The sequence below is a fragment of the Doryrhamphus excisus genome, linkage group LG19 (assembly GCF_037039965.1).
Source record: "Doryrhamphus excisus strain RoL-2023G ecotype Guam linkage group LG19, RoL_Dexc_Guam_v1.1, whole genome shotgun sequence".
In the NCBI taxonomy this organism is placed as follows: Eukaryota; Metazoa; Chordata; class Actinopteri; order Syngnathiformes; family Syngnathidae; genus Doryrhamphus; species Doryrhamphus excisus.
The window spans coordinates 15,531,359-15,545,865 of NC_136375.1; the positions used below are offsets into that span (position 1 = coordinate 15,531,359).

Consider the following 14,507-nt stretch of genomic DNA (forward strand, 5'->3'; position numbering starts at 1 on the left):
CGATGGACAGGAAACGGTATGGGACAAAAACAATGAGATATGTATTTGCTCAGGCCACACCCTTTCTATCATCTCCACCAGACATGTGCGAGTTGTGAACGAGTCGTTCAAAATTTTTTTTTTTTTTGGACTGAATCCGGACTCAGGTGTATCGGTCCCGTTTGCGGTAGACATTAATACGTTTTTAGGTGGAACTGTTACTATTAGATAAAAAAATCTTAAAAAAACAGAATGATTTAATACAGAATACAAACAAGACATAGGGATATTAAAGAGGCTAGAGCAGGGGTCGGCAACCTTTACTATGAAAAGAGCCATTTTACCCAATGCCCACTGAAGAAAAATAGCCTGGAGCCGCAAAACATATATTATGTTTAAAACAACATTGGAGGGAATTTGGGGGTATCAAAGTAGTTCAGATAAGAAAAGACGAGTTGGAGTACTCTTGCTAGTTTTGGAGATAAACTTACATAAATGTATGTGTAAACTACTGTAAACGTAAAAACAAGTTCCCATGCCGCTGTTTTTAAATTATCTCGAATTTATTTTTTAGATTTGTAGGTAAGTATTACTTGTTTTTCTTCATGTACTGAACTGGATAGCAGTCAGAACTCACTCAGGATGCATTCATGGTCTCAGACAAAGTTGGATTTTTTAAAACTCATTACAAAAGACGTGCATTTTCCCCACTCGGGTGTTAAAAATATTCAAGCATCGCAAAGGGAGCCACAATAAAGAGGCTGAAGAGCCACATGCGGCTCTGGAGCCGCAGGTTGCTGACCCCTGGGCTAGAGAAATCAACAATGAAAGAGAAGGAAAACAAAATAATAAAAAAAAACAGACAGGAAATATGACTAAATAAGAAGTTCAACACCGTGACGTGCATCTGCTGTGTCCACGTCATTGCAGATGCAATATCCCAGCATCAAACACCTGCTCATTGCAGTATCTGGTATCTTAAAGGCGATGCGTTATGCTAGTTCAAAAGTTGTATTCCCGTTAAATTAGGTTTTCGCATTTGGAAGTGAGCCCTGAAAGAAGTTTGGGATGGCTCAAAATGACGGGTTTCAGAAGGCGTAGTAAAGTAAAACTGTTCCTTTTCAATAAACTCTCCATAGACTATTTGTCGGGAAGCACAAATCCAAGGAAATACAGCTGGAATAGGTGCTGATTCTGGAAGATCTGGAAAGCGCGTTATTGTGCGTAGCTGCTCTATAGGAGTCTACAACTGTGTCTTAAAGGGTGACCCAATAGTGGTGTCATTGCCTTGAGTTTTTTACGTTGTTAACTTGATTTTGTCATTTAAAAAAAAAAAAAAAAGAGGACCTATAATGCTAATTTTTCAACACTTTGTATCGATTTGTGGACTCACACGCATGCCGGAGCCTATCCCAGCTGTCTTTGGGCGAGAGGCAGGGTACACAGAGTACATAGTATAGTATACCAGGGCATTTTTCTGGTCACAGCCTTGTTTGTTTCTCATTTGGAAATACATTATTAGGTTAATTTATAGGTTTATAAAAAGTAACTCGTCTGTTCAATACCCGCAACAGGAGTTTGGATGTAGACGTGGTTGTAATCATTGTGAGAGATATTTCATCTGTTTTAGGTCATGGGTCAATTTATTTGAAGCTGGGGCTCTCGTCTTACAAATGTCCTCTCTGCCTGCTTGCTGTTTTTTTAATAGCTGTTCAGTAAGGCATGATATTGGAAAAAAATGACTGTGTGATTTTTCCTGATATATGTATTAGGAAAGAAATACAGGAATTTACCATACCTTTTTCCGTGAATGTTAAGTATGGCTGAAGTGATCAACGGAATTGTTAAAGAAATAAATTTTGACATGGAAAAAAAAACAGAATATTTTGATAAATATTTCCTTTCTTGCTAGATGACATCAAATATGAACAACAATGTACAGCGTAAATTGCACGAATAATTTAGAATAAATAATAATAATTTAAAGTTTTGCGTGTTACAAAAAATGTAAATATTAGTCAATGACAAGACAACTGAAGACTTTATTACATCCACTCCTACGTGACCTTGTGTGTAAAAGTGATTGTCCTCGCATTAAAGCATAACCGTTGCTTTGTCACACTTTAGTTTGTTTGAAAGGTTATAAAAAGCATTGGGACTCCAGCCTACCACAGTGAGAGCCATTAATCACAAATGTTGAAAAACACGGAACAGTGGTGAACCTTCCCAGGAGCGTCCGGCCGACTAAAATGACGACAAGAAATAATAAAATATCTTGACGATCTCCGACACCAAGTTGAACTAAACACCAACCCATGCCCCCGAAACCCACCCATCCATTTTCTTTGCCACTTATCCGCACTATGGTCACGGGGGATTGCTGGAGCCTACCCCAGCTTTTTAGGTCAGCATCAGCGTGTATATATTTCCTCGTCAGTGTAAAGTCAGGCTGAATGTTGTCCATGCAGAAGACGTTTTAACAAGACGGTGGGAAATACCATTGGTCTTTGTGAACTGAATGAGTGAATGAGTGGTTAGCACACAGGCCACGCAGCTAGTAGTTCAATTCCCCCCCCTCGGGTATCTCTGTGTGGAGTTTGCATGTTCTCCGTGTGCGTGCGTGGCTTTTCTCCGGGTATAGAAGGGTATACACGACTGTGGCGAGACCAGCCGTGTTTGGTCTAGAGGAGGGGTCTCAAACTCACGGCCCGGGACGCTAGTTTGAGGCCCCCGCCTTGATATGAAAGTTTAATTTGTTAATTTGTTTCATTTGTTTTTTGATTTGCTTATTTATTTTTCCATCTTATTTTGTGTTGAAAAATAAAAATTAACACAAAACATTTATTTAATAATAAATAAAAATTAATATGTTAATTTGTTTCATTTGTTTTTTGATTTGCTTATTTATTTTTCCATCTTATTTTGTGTTGAAAAATAAAAATTAACACGAAACATTTATTTAATAATTTAATAATAAATAAAAATTAATATGTTAATTTGTTTCATTTGTTTTTTGATTTGCTTATTTATTTTTCCATCTTATTTTGTGTTGAAAAATAAAAATTAACACGAAACATTTATGTAATAATTTAATAATAAATAAAAATTAATATGTTAATTTGTTTCTTTTGTTTTTTCATTTGCTTATTTATTTTTCCATCTTATTTTGTGTCGAAAAATAAAATAAAATTAAACATGTATTTAATAATTTAATAATAAATAAAAATTAATTCATCATAATTTATAATAATTTAACGTTTTATCAGAGCTTTTCCAAAGAACCAAAGCACTGAAAAAGTGGAGGGTATAGCAGAAGCATTGAAGACTATTATATTATATATATTTATTAATATTTAATATAATATTTATTAATATTTTTATTTTTAATATATGTATGTATATATATAATCATTCCGTATTAAGATAATAAAATAATGTTTCCCGAGGGAGACAATAACCTTAGCACAGCTCCATTACTTTCTACCTTTTGGAGAATTATGAACAAGTATAAGTAAGGGGGTACTCATGGTATGAGGAAAAAGGGGGTACATATTGTAAATATTATATTTGTATTTGTAAATATAATATAATATAACTTGGCTATTTTGTGTCTTTGCAGCCTGTGTTCTTCGCTTCAACGTGCTGTCGCTGGTTTACTTGATTTACTTCCTGTTGCTGCCGTGGTTTCCCAGTCCCAACAAACACACCATCAGAGGTAAGATCCTCAATTTGGCAGTTGCAGACCTTAACCCCTTTTTTCTAAAGACAACCGCTTAGCGTGTGTGGGAGGGGGGGCGTGCGTCTCTGGATTGGGCCTGCCTGGCGGGTGGGTTGCCTTGCTGCTCGCCTATGCGCACCCCCCTCCTGCTCATGTGCGAGTTTTCCCCCTCGCCGGCTTTTTTGTCTGCCTCACTGCTGTAGCCCCGATGCTGGCGTTCGGGGGGGCTGGGGTGTTATCCCTTGGCGGTCCGCATCTCCCTCGGCTCGGGGCCTGGTTGTGGGTCTGGGACCCGTGGGTCCCCCACTCCACGTCGCCCTAACCGGGGACGTGCATGTGTGTGTTGAGAGGATGCAGGGGTGTGCGCATGTCTGAGTTATTTTTGTGTATTTATTGTTTTAAATATTTATTCATTATTATTATTATTTATGTATATATGTATATATATTTGTGTGTGTGTATATGTATATATATATATTATTAAATCCTACCCCTCCATCTGGTACTTTTACAATCAGTAACTGTTACATTTGTTCACTTCCTGCTTTCCTAATACAGTTTAAGTTAAAAAAAATATATATATATATATATTTTTGTCACGTATCAAAGCATGAGGTGATATGAGCATCCAATGCCATAATGGGTACCATAGTAAGTGTCAATATAGTGATATATATAGCACATCATGACTGGTTCAAGACTCTTCATCCTTGGATTTAGCAAATTTATTTTATTTATTTATTCATTCATTTATTTTATTAATTTTTATTTATTTTATTTTATTTTTTTTATTTTAATTTTGTTTATATTTTTTTAAATGTTATTTTTTTTGTATTTTTTGTCCCGTACCGAAGTAGGAGGTGATGTGAGCATCCAATGCCATAATGGGTACCATAATAAGTGTCAATATAGTGATATATATAGCACATCATGACTGGTTCAAGACTCTTCATCCTTCATCTTTCAACCTTTATCCTCTCCATATGTATATGTATATGTATATGAAGATATTCAAGCCAAATATATCAGGATATGAGTATTTGGTTGATATTGCCCATCAATACCACATATTAACAACCATTCACAATCACATTCTTGTGGACGGACAATTAGTTAAACGAACATGCAAGGCGGATGTGCGTCCCACCAAGATCAATATTAGCTGCATTTTCAACCCTCATATTGGTCATATTTATATACTTCTATTCCATTGACACTGACTCTTTTTCTGTTGTATTTCAGGTCATACAGGACATTTCATCAGGGCAATATTCTGTACCAGTCTACTGTTTGTACTGGGCCATATCTGCTTCCAGACAGCGTTATACACCTACCCTCCTCTGAACATCGCCATCGGTGACAACTGTTCACACGTGGACATCATAACCAGACATATAGGACTGTCCAGGTATGTCAGCATAGGTTTGAGCACATGGATACACAAACGTGTTACATTGGATGAATGGTAAGACAATGGAGTATAGAGGAACTTGCTTCATTGTTGGATGACATCAGCAGATCTTCCAGTGAGCCGAGTTCTGGTCCATGAGAAACATAGTTCCATGTTTGGCATGTTGACCACAAAGTCAGGAGTTTTGGGAAGAGTTTGCATGTTCTCCCCGTGCTTTTCTCCGGGTACTCCGGTTTCCTCCCACATTCCAAAAACATGCTAGGTTAATTAGCCTCTCCAAATTGTCCATAGGTATGAATGTGAGTGGTTGTTTGTCTATATGTGCCCTGGGATTGGCTGGCCACCAGTTCGGGGTGTACCCCGCCTGGGATAGGCTCCAGCACCCCTGCGAAAATGAATGAATGAAAATGAATAAATAGTAGTCATGCCAAAATGTTGTGTTGCTGCTGGATGTTCATAGTATCCTGGCCACTAGTCCAAGGGTGTACCCCGCCTGGGATAGGCTCCAGCACCCGTGCGAGAATGAATGAAAATAAATAAATAGTAGTCATGCCAAAATGTTGTGTTGCTGCTGGATGTTCATAGTATCCTGGCCACCAGTCTAAGGGTGTACCCCGCCTGGGATAGGCTCCAGCACCCCTGCGAAAATGAATGAATGAAAATGAATAAATAGTAGTCATGCCAAAATGTTGTGTTGCTGCTGGATGTTCATAGTATCCCGGCCACCAGTCCAAGGGTGTACCCCGCCTGGGATAGGCTCCAGCACCCGTGCGAAAATGAATGAATGAACGAAAATAAATAAATAGTAGTCATGCCAAAATGTTGTGTTGCTGCTGGATGTTCATAGTATCCCGGCCACCAGTCCAAGGGTGTACCCCGACTGGGATAGGCTCCAGCACCCGTACGAAAATGAATGAATGAATGAAAATAAATAAATAGTAGTCATGCCAAAATGTTGTGTTGCTGCTGGATGTTCATAGTATCCCGGCCACCAGTCCAAGGGTGTACCCCGCCTCTCGCTCAAAGTCAGCTGGGATAGGCTCCAGCATACCTCCGCCACCCCAGTGAGGATAAGCGCCATAGGAAATTGATTGATGGATGGAGCGAGTGAGCCTGAACGCCTCACAGCTATTGTTTGTTGTATGTATTTGTAGGGGTAGTGGTTCATTTAGAGTTGGGACACCATGGAAAGATTCCTATTTTTGTTGTCATTGTTGTATTTGTCCAAACAACCGTACCTTCAGTTGCAGCAGACGTTCAAGTGAACAGGAAACTGAAGAAACAAAGCGCTCTAACAATTTGTTCCATGACTGAATCTGTTTTTTTTTCCTAGGCTTCCATTGGAGGATCCTTGGACTATCTTGCGCCTTTTGTGTCCAGACCTGGTGGCGTGCGGGGTTTCCTTGCTAACCATAATCCTATGCAGAAGACTTGTCACCAACCGAGTCATGCTGGCTGCACCCAGCATTACAACAGTAAGTTCATACAGTGGGATTTTATCACAGTGCATCCAAGCTTGTTCCTATGTGATTAATTTGTACTTTTTTTTTTTTTTTTTTTTTACCTCAGACAGATGATGAAGCAACAGAAGATGAAGAGGAAAAAGAAGAATCGGAGGATGAGGATGAAGTAGATGAGGATGAAGTAGAGTCATTTCCTGGTGAGCACGCTCCACACGGCTTTTCAACGACAACGTTAGCCAAGCAGCTGGCCGAGCGTCTAAAGGCCGAAGTCCGTAAAGTGCTGCTGGACCTGGGGAGGATCTTTGCCATTAGCCTGTTAGCGTTGGCTGGTAGGACCCGCATTAGACCTGGCACTTGAACCAGCAACAAGATGCTAAAGAGATGCTATTATTATTTTTTTCTTTCCCACAGGAATCACATTGCCCTCTGCTTTCTCGGCTATCTATTTCCTGCTTTTCATCGGTGTCAGCACGTGGTGGGCTTGTCACCTTCCAATCAGTCATCTGGGTTTCAATGCTCTGTGTGTGATGGTGGGCTTCTTCACGGCTGGCCATATTGTTTGTTTATACTTATACCAGTGTCTCCTGGCCCAGGCGCTTTTCCCTCCATACAGTCTGTGGGCGAGGTAAGAGCACCCTTTTCATCGTCGGGATTCCTTGGCGTGCTGTCACCTCTCGTTTGCGTTCAGTCGTGTTTCTCACCGACTTGGGCGATATGGACCTTGGCATACGTGTATATCACAATATTTTTAGGATTTATCACAATATCATAATAAAGAACAATTGGGGATGTCAAATGATCATTTTTAATCAGATTAATCACGGTTTTCAAATGAATTAATCGTGATTAATCATGTCGGAAATTGCCCATTTCCTCTCCACATGGCCGGAAGACATTTACTGAAGCACGCTTCAGCATTTCTCCGTGTACCATAAATTGTGGAGGCTGTCATGAGCTATAAGCTAACTCCCAACGAACTTGTCGAGCCATTGGAAATTGCAATAGGCTGAGTGCCTACTTTGGGGCTCCTTTAGCTCCCTCTGGTGGACGGAGGCAGTCATCCATCCATCCATTCGGTTTCTATGCCACTAGTCTTCCAGTGAAATGCTTTGTTCAGATGCAATGGAAAACATTAAAAAAAATCTAATTATTTTCAAAAACAAATATGGGAAACGGGGACCAATTGTTGGGGAAATATACCGTATTTTCCGGACTATAAGTTGCACTTTTTTTCATAGGTTGGCTGTTCCTGCGACTTATACTCCAGAGCGACTTGTAAATGAAAAAAGTGGACACCTTGTGTGTTCATGTTTATTTTTTGTGTAGCTGAATAAGCAATGTGTTAGCATATCTTACACCTATTCAGCCTGTTTTCTATTCTTTTATTATTGTTACAACTCGCCTTCCAAGATGACGGAATGTCTGTTTTGGTCAAGTAGTTTGGAAAATTAATTACCTGCAAAAAATGCAACTTATGTATGTTTTTTTTCTAATTATGCATTTTTGGCCTTGTGCGACTTATAGTCCAGAAAATATGGTATACAGTAAAATCTCGTTATATTGATATTCTCGGGAGTCGGAAAAAATACCGATATAACCGGACTATCCATATATCCGATAATGCGCCGAACTGCATTAAAAGTGGGCGGATCTTTGATATGGCATGTAATTTTCTCCTTGAGTTCATGGATTGCGTATCTAGCATGCTTTTGTACTACAATACATTTTGTACTACAGTAAATAAAAATAAACTTACACTGTAGTGATTACCGGTTACCGGGACATAATTCACCCCGGAACTATCGATAGGGAAGGTGTTGCCACCCGGAGGGGTAGGCGCGAGGGACGGGTGTTTTCCGCTGTGTGTGCTGCACTCTGGTGGTGGAAGTGTGAAAAATAAAGTTGACTGGAAGCAGCCGGTCGCCGTGTTCTTTTTTGGTATTGAAATCCTTAAGCAAAGATTGATTTAAGCTGCTTTTGTATCGATATAAGCAGACCAAATTGGCTGGCGGGAGATGAAAAGGGCATCGTAGTAACCGGATTATCATAATAACCGGGTATCGTACTAACGGAGCTAATTATATCATAAAAGACTAGAAATTTGCCGGGAAATGAAAATAGTATCGTAATAAGTAGTAATTCGTTTTAACCGATATCGATATAACGAGACTTTACTGTATATTTTTTCTGCTTTATTGCGCAATGGCACTCCAGTAGCGCAATGAATGAGTCTACTCATCCCAAGCATCTCTTTTTTTTTTTTGTTCCTGCCAAGACTGTTTGGTCTGAAGGACATCATCAAACCAGGGAACTGCTCTTCACTGGATGATTTCAACCTTAATGCTCAATATGACTGGCCGGTTTACGTCAATCCAGGAATACTCTTCCTTCTCTACATTACCTCCGCAACAGTCCTGAAGACGGGTCATGGAACACCTAACCAGGTATTCTCGACTCCTTGACTGCATGTAATGGGACTGGAATCAATGACGACACTGCAAAAAACTTCAGAGGATTTAGTTTGGCAATTTGTCCCCTTCCTTAGGAAGAAGACAAACAGCTGCCCAAAACTGAACGTGACCTTGAAGAGGAGATGGTGGAGTTAAGCTCATGGAGTCAAAGGAGGGACAACGGTGAAAATGAAAAGCAGGTAGATCCATGTGTGCCTCTCTTAGCCCGAGCAATGTGACGTAATCAAAGCCCAAAAAAAGGTGTCAAAGAAAACAAAATTTGAGTCCAGCTCATGAAAGATGGTATCATTTAGTCGAGTGTGGTTAAAATCATTTTCTTGTCACAAGATCTCGTGAGATTATAACGTTGCATCAGACCATCAAAATGTGATTCACTACCTCTTGGTACCTCAAAGTTCTCTTTGTGTAAACATAAAACTTTACATGAGTACACGTCAACATAAAGGATTCGTAGTAGCAGCTGCAACTGCCATTATTATTATCATTTAGTTTGTGTTTGTGGGAAATACTCGGTAAAAGCATGTAAAAAAACAAACAAACAAATAAATTAAAATCTACCTGCAATTTCTTTGGGACTCAATTCATTAAAAATTCATGTCCAGTCCCAATATTATAATAACCCAATATTGTGTATCATCTGTCTGGTGATTTATGTGTGTATGGTGACACTTCTATTTTTGATATACAGTCATGGAAAAAATGACCTTAGTTTCTTGTTCATTTTAATGTACAGCACAACTATAGGTACCTTTTTTTATTTATATTTTTTTAGACAAACATAATGACCACAAAAATAAGCAATAAAATATAAAATAATGTATAAAATAATAATAAAATAATAATAATAATAAATATAATAATAATAATTAAAATATAAAATATAAAATATAAAATATAAAATATAAAATATAAAATATAAAATATAAAATATAAAATATAAAATATAAAATATAAAATATAAAATATAAAATATAAAATTAATATCATATAAAATATAAAAATAATATAATATAAAAATAAAATAATATAAATAAAATAAATAATAATTAAAATATAAAATATAAAATTAATATCATATAAAATATAAAAATAATATAATATAAAAATAAAATAATATAAATAAAATAAATAATAAAGTGGTCGGAGTTATATTTTTTTGGCAGTACAATGCGATATGATTCGGGTTATTATCAAGAAAGCCATGGAAGTTGCCAGATATTCATCTCTTAAATTGAACTCTTATGAGATATTTTTGTTATCATCACAATATCTGTCCAAAAACAAATGTGCCTTTAGCCATAAAAAAGCACCAATAAACTGAAGAAACAAGGTGGCTCTAATCATTTTTACCATTACTGTATGTATTTTATTCATTGTGTTTTTTCCTGTACTACAGCATATGCTCTTACGTGTGGAAAGTGAACTCATAGGAGAAAGCCATGAAACTTTGGCTGAAGGAAGTCCACCACAACTTGGTATGTTTTTTTTTTTTTAAATATTTTCTTATTCATTTTATGATCTATTTACTGACTGATTGCCCTCTGGCAGGTCGTTGTAATCCAAAGTGACAGATGTATCTTTTGGACAGGTTTTGGTCATGCCAGTGGTGGCCAACAAGCTGAAAGTCCATTAGTGATTCTGGGAAAGGTGGTGCTGCAGCAGAGCTATGTCTGCGCTCTGATAGCAATGATGGTAATGTTCAGATAAGACATTGTTTATGGATATGTGAAATAAATATGAAATAAAACACTTTAGCATTAGCTCCTATACAGTTGATCCCCGTACAACTGCTAACTGCTAACTGTTAATAAATTCATTCCTTCATTTTCTTCCGCTTATCCTCATGAGGGTCGCGGGGGGGGTGCTTGAGCCTATCCCAGCTGTCTTGGGGCGAGAGGCGGGGTAAAGCTTCCTCTTTTAGAAAAGGAACTTGGTGTACGACTTGGATACTATGAACATCCAGCAGCAACACAACATTTTGGCATGACTACTATTTACTCATTTTCATTCATTCATTTTCGCGGGGGTGCTGGAGCCTATCCCGGCTGTCTTGGGGCGAGAGGCGGGGTAAAGCTTCCTCTTTTAGAAAAGGAACTTGGTGTACGACTTGGATACTATGAACATCCAGCAGCAACACAACATTTTTTCATTACTACTATTTATTCATTTTGATTAATTCATTTTCGCGGGGGTGCTGGAGCCTATCCCGGCTGTCTTGGGGCGAGAGGCGGGGTAAAGCTTCATCTTTTAGAAAAGGAACTTGGTGTACGACTTGGATACTATGAACATCCAGCAGCAACACAACATTTTGGCATTACTACTATTTATTCATTTTCATTCATTCATTTTCCTGGGGGTGCTGGAGCCTATCCCAGCTGTCTTGGGGTGAGAGGCGGGGTAAAGCTTCCTCTTTTAGAAAAGGAACTTGGTGTACGACTTGGATACTATGAACATCCAGCAGCAACACAACATTTTGGCATGACTACTATTTATTCATTTTCATTCATTCATTTTCGCGGGGGTGCTGGAGCCTATCCCGGCTGTCTTGGGGCGAGAGGCGGGGTAAAGCTTCCTCTTTTAGAAAAGGAACTTGGTGTACGACTTGGATACTATGAACATCCAGCAGCAACACAACATTTTGGCATGACTACTATTTATTCATTTTCATTCATTCATTTTTGCGGGGGTGCTGGAGCCTATCCCGGCTGTCTTGGGGCGAGAGGCGGGGTAAAGCTTCCTCTTTTAGAAAAGGAACTTGGTGTACGACTTGGATACTATGAACATCCAGCAGCAACACAACATTTTGGCATGACTACTATTTATTCATTTTCATTCATTCATTTTCGCGGGGGTGCTGGAGCCTATCCCAGCTGTCTTGGGGCAAGAGGCGGGGTACACCCTGGACTGGTGGCCAGCCAATCACAGGGCACATATAGACAAACAACCATTCACACTCACATTCATTCAGTACATTCAGTACGCCTCACACATGCCTGGTTCCGGTTCATTCCGTACAAAGATCCGTTCATTTCGGTCGATCGGTCGATCGGTCGATCGGCGATCTCCCCCTGTGCATAGACCCGGTCAGCTATGTGGAGTCAGTCCGTTCACTCATGTTCACGTTCGTTCGACGCCTCAACCGTCAGTCACAAATGAACGGCCGATAAGTGTCGGTGAATCTCTCGGTCTTTCAGTCAGCTAACCCCACCCACCCACAGAGCAAGGTGCGGCGATAGGATAAGACAGATAGTCCCGCCCTGCAAAAGGATGAATTTGCACGGGTGACGTGTAGGACCAATGTCAGTGTTGGCTAGCGCCCTTACTAGTTCATCCAGTTGGTAACGTTGATGTTTTCCACATCAAAAATCTTCTCGGTAATGAAGGTATTTGATCAAATAACACCATGGTCTACACCAGGGGTCTCAAACTCAATTTACTTGGGGGCCACTGGAGCTCGGGTCTGGGTGAGACTGGGCCGCATCAGGTTTTCCAAAAAAAAAAAAAAAAAAAAACACATTTATTAAAAACAAAAATTTTTTTAAAAACTTTGCCTTGGTTCCAATTTTCTACAAGAAAAGCTCTGATAAAACATTCCACTGTTCTCAAATATCTTAATTTTTATTTTTCTACACAAAATAAGATGAAAAATAAACAAATCAAGAAAAAAGAAAATCAATCAGTAATAAATAAATATAATAATAATAATAAAAACTTAAGAAACCACATATAGTTGGTGGGTAGACAAATGATTTTTTTCAGATTAAAATGAACAAAGCATTATTAGAGCCCTGTAGACATGACAAAACACGACTATAGTCACATTTATACTCTTTTTATTTACAACATATTGCGCAACTGCAGGGTCTTGAGTCACATGCTAACTCGCAAACTAGAGAGCTAGCGACCTCAACGGTAGCCTTCAAGTTATTTCCTTTCAACTTAAATAGCCAAAAACTTACCACTTCCACACGGATCGGGAGGATAAATATTAACAGTTATTTAACCTTTAACATATTGCGCAACTGCAGGGTCTTGAGTCACATGCTAACTCGCAAACTAGAGAGCTAGCGACCTAAACGGTAGCCTTCAAGTTATTTCCTTTCAACTGAAATAGCCAAAAACTTACCACTTCCACACGGATCGGGAGGATAACTATTAACAGTTATTTAACCTTTAACAAATTGCGCAACTGCAGGGTCTTGAGACACATGCTAACTCGCAAACTAGAGAGCTAGCGACCTAAACGGTAGCCTTCAAGTTATTTCCTTTAAACTTAAAAAAGCCAAAAACTTACCACTTCCACACGGATCGGGAGGATAAATATTAACAGTTATTTAACCTTTAACATATTGCGCAACTGCAGGGTCTTGAGTCACATGCTAACTCGCAAACTAGACAGCTAGCGACCTAAACGGTAGCCTTCAAGTTATTTCCTTTCAACTTAAATAGCCAAAAACTTACCACTTCCACACGGATCGGGAGGATGAATATTAACAGTTATTTAACCTTTAACATGAACATGAATCAAACGTAATCATTTTTTTCTGGGTACATGATACCATACAGCATCCATATCAAACATTAAACTTTCATATCAAGGCGGGGGCCTCAAATTAGTGTCCTGCGGGCCACATTTGGCCCGCGGGCCGCGTGTTTGAGACCACTGGGCTACACATGAGTTTCTGATGCGGTCAGAGCAGTAACCATGGTAATGAGAGATGCTCCTTCACATGACATTACATACTGAAGCGGTACTCGGCCCCAAATCTTAGCCGATACCGATCCATCGGAAGAGCCCTAGTTGGGAATTCTGGCTACATGCCTGAATTTGGGAGCAATGCTGACAACCAAGTATGCGGGGATGCGCTGTTTAGCGTCTTTTAGGAGCACAGTTACGATGTTGAAAGACATGAATTTGAAAAATGAATCTCACACCCGGTGTAGTCGCCTGGAATGAAAGCAATCATGTGATCTTCTTGTCGTTCAGGTTTGGAGCATCACGTACCACAGCTGGCTGACATTCGTCTTGCTGCTGTGGGCTTGTCTCATCTGGATTCTGCGTGCCAGGTTTAAAACCCAGGCCCATGACGGCAACAGACTCAATGAAAACCTTTTGTAGAAATGAATTATCTCGGAATGCTTGACACAAATATTTTCCATATTTGTTTGGTGTTGTTCTCCTTTTGCAGACGACACGCAGCCATGCTGTGTTCTCCGTTTATCTTGGTTTATGCTGTGGCACTGTGTTGTCTCCAGTATGTGTGGGCCATGGAGCTTGACCCTGAACTGCCTGCCACTATGGGAACCATGAGTCTCAGACAGCTTGGGCTGGATAAAGCCCAGTACCCGTGTCTGAGACTGGGAGCTATGGTAAGACAGGTTTTTTTTTTTTTCATATGCCAACAATAACTTTTTATATGTACGTTTAATTGTTAGATTGACGTGTAGTTCAGGGGTCTCAAACT

General features: G+C 39.3%; 1 protein-coding gene across 1 annotated transcript in view; it reads left to right on the top strand.

Annotated features, from left to right (window-relative positions):
- Positions 1 to 14,507, top strand: part of piezo1 (piezo type mechanosensitive ion channel component 1 (Er blood group)) — a 55,555-nt gene that overhangs the window by 941 nt on the left and 40,107 nt on the right. Inside the window, exons 2-12 of the mRNA XM_078799256.1 lie at positions 3,599 to 3,694; positions 4,940 to 5,105; positions 6,442 to 6,583; positions 6,678 to 6,900; positions 6,983 to 7,196; positions 8,847 to 9,015; positions 9,117 to 9,221; positions 10,439 to 10,517; positions 10,631 to 10,734; positions 14,030 to 14,109; positions 14,232 to 14,412. Of these exons, the coding sequence (XP_078655382.1) occupies positions 3,599 to 3,694; positions 4,940 to 5,105; positions 6,442 to 6,583; positions 6,678 to 6,900; positions 6,983 to 7,196; positions 8,847 to 9,015; positions 9,117 to 9,221; positions 10,439 to 10,517; positions 10,631 to 10,734; positions 14,030 to 14,109; positions 14,232 to 14,412 (1,559 nt within the window). The remainder of the gene's footprint in view (positions 1 to 3,598; positions 3,695 to 4,939; positions 5,106 to 6,441; positions 6,584 to 6,677; positions 6,901 to 6,982; positions 7,197 to 8,846; positions 9,016 to 9,116; positions 9,222 to 10,438; positions 10,518 to 10,630; positions 10,735 to 14,029; positions 14,110 to 14,231; positions 14,413 to 14,507) is intronic.